The sequence below is a fragment of the Orycteropus afer genome, unplaced genomic scaffold (genome assembly GCF_000298275.1).
Source record: "Orycteropus afer afer isolate SDZICR_OR568_19922 unplaced genomic scaffold, OryAfe1.0 scaffold00008, whole genome shotgun sequence".
Taxonomy (NCBI): Eukaryota; Metazoa; Chordata; class Mammalia; order Tubulidentata; family Orycteropodidae; genus Orycteropus; species Orycteropus afer.
In genome coordinates, this window is record NW_006921595.1 from 12,392,221 (window position 1) to 12,397,272 (window position 5,052).

The following is a 5,052-nucleotide window of genomic DNA, read 5'->3' on the forward strand; positions in this document are numbered from 1 at the left end:
TAATTAAATTTCTGTATGTGTGTGTGTATATATATATATATATATATATATACTTATATGTATATATACACACTCCAAAAACAGTAAGTGTCTTGATCTTGGTTTATGAACACCATGCTCCAAAAAAGGAACCAGACTTTCCTGGAGACTCATTGATTCCAGGTTTGAGACAAGGAAACAAAAGATGGTCCTAGGACATCTGGTAGTGCCAGAAAGTAAAGAAGTGCTCAAAAAAGAATAGGGGCACATTTAAAGGACACAGAATCCACAATGAAAAACATTTTAAGCAACAAAATAAGTAACGTTAGTACTGGATTATAATCCATGGAATAAATATCCATGAGACAAAATTAATGTAAGTAACTGAAAAAATAACTGTCAGAGAAGGAACCTATCTTCCTTGAAGAATAATTCCTGTAAACGAATGTAAAAAGAATGAGAAGAATAGAAAATCACCATGAGGCACACACTCAAATAAATAAATAATAAAATCAGTGGGTGAAAAGGTGAGGATAAACAGGTATTTGCTTTGTCTCACAGTATCTCTCCCTAAAACATTTATTAATTAAAAAGGGAAAAGTAGTAACTTTACAGTGAAGAAATCCAGCAGTTACCACCTTAACCTTAATAACACCAATAATGAGATCCATCAACGTCATGAACCTCCAATATGATGCAGTGAGAAGGATATAACTTCACTTCCCTGGTATTCTTGCCAATCTATTTATAAGGAAACATCAAACAAATCCCAACTGAGGGATAAGCTATGAATTCCTCATCAAAAATATTAAACTGATGAAAGACAAGGAAAAACTGAGGAACTATCAAAGATGAAAGGAGACATGATGACTAAATACTATGTGGGATCCTGAATAGGGGAAAAAAAAAATGGTGAAATGTGAATGATGAGTGTAGTTAACAGCACTATACCAAGGTTAATTTCCTGGCTTTCATAAATGTACCACAGTTATATAAGGTATTAGTAGTACTGGAAGCTGGGTGAAGCCACATAGAAACCCTCTGTACTAATTTTGCACCCTTCTGTAAGTCCAAAGTTATTTCAAAATAAAAAGCTAAAAGCATATATATTCTAAATATTAAACCAACAAATATTTAGAAAGACTGGAAAGAACATGATTATCTATGATCACTGAAAAGAAACTCTGGAAGAGCAGTTCCATGAACATGATGATGAATATTAATAGCACTATAAAGATGGAAAATAAATTTAAACCCCAAGACACATTAGAAGCAGTCTTTCAAAATAAACCCCTGGAATCAGTTTTTTTTAAAAAAAAACCTCATTGCTGTCCAGTCGATTCCAACTCATAGCAACCCCTCCTTGGGCTCCTTGGGAGGAAGGTTGGACAATCTACTTCCGTAGTGATACCACCTCAGAAACCCAAGGAGGGGTCGCTATGAGTCACATCCGACTCGGCGGCACATAGCAACATCTCTAAGGAAGTAGATTTCCCAGTCTTCCTCCTGAGGAGTGGCTGGTGGGTTTCAATCACCAGCCTTCTAGTTAGCAGTCAAATGCCTTAGGCACTATGCCACCAGTTAAGAATATACCAAAATATTTTACACAATTAGACTTTGAAGCTATATAGACTAACATAAATGGAAGCCCTTTCTTTCAAATAAAGGTCAAATACTTAAGATTCCTTGAGCTGCCACCCATCTAACCGGGCATACTATAATTCAGAAGTGTTGTGGTATAAGTGGATTACATGGCAGAAATCCACTGGGGCAGAAAAACTGGCAATACAGGTAAGGAGACTTTCAGTCTAGACTGTTAACAACAACAACAGAAAAAAAAGCTTCATTATGACCTGACTCTACATATTTCTAAATTTTAATTTACCGTAAATTTTAAGTTACTCTACTGCACACCTACACTCACCTCCACCCTCAACCAAACTTTACCATTTCCTTCTTGCAAAAAATCATAAAGTTCATTAAGATGCCATTAGTAGTTTTAACTTTTAATCTCTTCATCTAATTAAGACATGTCTCCTTTTTGAAATGTGCTTACATTTCTACAGGGGCCTCAATTTCATAGTTCAATCATAAGTTGGCAAATTATGACACATCCACTCACCACTCCTGTTTTTGTAGCTTACTGGATCACAGCTATGCCCATTCATTTATGTAGCTACTTTTGCACTACAGTGCAGAACTGTCAGGGTTGTATAGCTCTAACAAAGACTGTGTGACCCACAAAGCTTAACTATTTACTATCTAACTCTTTAAAGCATAGATTTAAATCATAAGCTCAAATTATAACTGCACACTCAATCAACAGCTTCCTAAGGAATCAACTGAAATAAAAGTGATGCACTGATCGATATAATAGCCATACCCACTTGCTATGTGACTAGTCTAATTTGAGATGTGCTTTAAGTCTAAAATAGACATTGGATTTCAAAATCTTAGCATTAAAACATATAAAAATCTTGTTAATATCGCTTATGCTAATTACATGTTGAAATGTTAATATTTTAGATATATATTGTTGTTGTTATGTGCCGTCAAGTAGGACCCGACTCATAGTGACCCCTCCTTGGGTTTCCGAGGCAGTATCACTATGGAAGTAGATTGCCCAACCTTCCTTCTGAGGAGTGGCTGGTGGGTTTGAACAGCCAGCCTTCTGGTTAGCAGTCAAGTGCCTTAGGCACTATGCTACCAGAGCTCCTAATATTGAATATATTAGTATGTTTTTCCTTTACTTTTTACTGGTTTTTTTCTTTTTTTAATGTGGCTGTGATAAAACTTAAACTTACTTGGCTGAGTCTATTTCTGGTGAAGACTGCTAGTCTAGAAGATCTTATTTAAATCAATAAATGACATTCCCATATAACAAACTTATACATACAATTTACCCTTTAACTTGGACACTGTTGAGAAAATGGAGATACTATTAAGACCAAGACAACGAGAAGACAATCAGAATACCGTGGTAACCTTTAGAGAATATGTATGTAAGCAGAGACACTAATTTATCACAGGTTTTCTACTAATAGCACCCTTTTATAACATGTTTTATACAAAGATTTCAGAACCCTGGGTTAATCATGTTCTCTAACTTTTCCCAAAAAAAAGTTTCCATGATATAGAAGTAGAGAGAAATGTCATTCCCTTCCCTCTCATCTCACGTCTAGTTCACAAAACCAAAGATCAGTAGGTAATTTTGTGCACTCAAGAGATTCACTTTCTGAACTTCTATAACATAAGCATTTTGGTGCTTTACTTTGTATAAGGACTTTGAACAAGTTTATTCCAGCTTGGCTCCCTGCTGAGAAACTGTACTTCTACCCCAGATACATTGAATCAGAATCATTTTAACAAGATCCAATTCACAAGGCAATTCTTATATATTCATCTCGGGATCTATAAGAATCACCTGGAGGTCTTGTTAAAAATAGAGTTTCTGGCTGAGTAATCAGAAACCAGGGGTAGAAATGCAAATTCTCAGCAGGGAGTCAAGGAGGAATGAATTGGTTTCAAGGCCTTCTTTGTATTTAAAACTGAGTAAACTTACATGACTTAAACCTGTAGATGGAAAAAAAAAATGTTTTATAAGTGCTTCCAATTTTACAATTAGTAATTGCCGCATCTTAAATTGAAAATTAAGCCACTAGAAAAAATTGCTGGAGCCTACAAACCTAACATCTATCAAGAAACATTCTTACAAAAGACCTCTAGATGGAGCTGTAACCTAACAAATAAAACAGTCTCTCAGCAGTTTAGGCAACTTGTCTTGGAAACCCAAGGAACATTGATTGCTATGAGTCGTTCCCACTCCACCGCAGTTTGTTTTTTAATTGGTTTAGAGGATCACTATGAGTCAGAACTGACTCAATGACAGTGAGTTTGGTTTTGGGTTTAGATTGCTGGTTTAAAGTAAGTAAAAATTCTGAAATCACAATCGTCCTGATTTCCCCACCCCCTTTATTTTCAGGGGCTTAATGTATTATAAGCAGCTTTGGTAGCGTAGTACCTAAGACACTTGACTGCTAATCAGAAGGCTGGTGGTTCAAACCTACCAGCCGCTCCTGGAAAAGAAGGTTGGGTGATCTACTTCCGTAGTGATACCGCCTCAGAAACCCAAGGAGGGGTCCCTATGAGTCGGGTCCAACTCAATGGCACATAACAACAACAACAATGTATTATAAACACACGTTCAAAATTCAGGTAAAGCCATTGCTATAGTGATCTATCTTATAAATAATGCTTGTGCTAAATAATGTTCAATAAAAAGTAGCCCTTGGGAATGATGATGATAAATATGTTACTAGGGTTTCATTTTTGTGTGGGAAAGGGAGAGAAAAATCAATGGAGTTGCTATTTACCTGTGCCCAAAATGTTACTGCATCTTCTACATGACTTCCAACAACATCTTCAACTGAAACCAAATCACAATGCAAACAAAATTAGAAATTAATCAATGTCATCTAGCTCTTACACTCAAAAACAATTTTTAATATCAGTACCTTTATTGTAATGTGGATCTTCATCCATTTTGACAGTTCCTGAAAAACTAAAACAATTCAATACCTTGATTAGGTTATATAATTATCATCCAATAACAGTTAAAAAACGACTATGTTAAAATTCTCACAAAAATGTTTTGTAATGAATTCAGTTATCAGATTTCAAATTCGATATAAAAGAATCTTCCTGAAACAGATTCCAAATCGTTTTTACCACTATTTAGCCAATTAAATTTTAATATTCTTTGCACTTTTTGACCAGTATTAGAGGAAAAATCCTTGAAGATACTACTTACTCATGTGAATAAAATAGTTTAAAGCTATAACAAAAATTTTAAGAATAAAGTTGTAATGTTTTGTGAACTTTTTGTGCTGTGACATTTACAGAGTAAATAACTTTTCCCTTCTCATAATTGAGAAATCATCTGAAACATTACTACGTTGTGTTGTTGTTGTTATGTGCCGTCGAGTCAGCCCCAACTCATAGCGACCCCTCCTTGGGTTTCCGAGGCAGTATCACTACAGAAGTAGGATTGCCCAACCTTCCTTCCGAGGAGTG

General features: G+C 35.4%; 1 protein-coding gene across 1 annotated transcript in view; it reads right to left on the bottom strand.

The window, feature by feature from the left end:
- The window catches only part of STK31 (serine/threonine kinase 31), a 174,147-nt gene that overhangs the window by 168,142 nt on the left and 953 nt on the right, over window positions 1–5,052 (bottom strand). The window contains exons 2-3 of the mRNA XM_007946528.1: window positions 4,494–4,540; window positions 4,353–4,405 (exon numbers count right to left, since the gene is read on the bottom strand). Of these exons, the coding sequence (XP_007944719.1) occupies window positions 4,353–4,405; window positions 4,494–4,540 (100 nt within the window). The remainder of the gene's footprint in view (window positions 1–4,352; window positions 4,406–4,493; window positions 4,541–5,052) is intronic.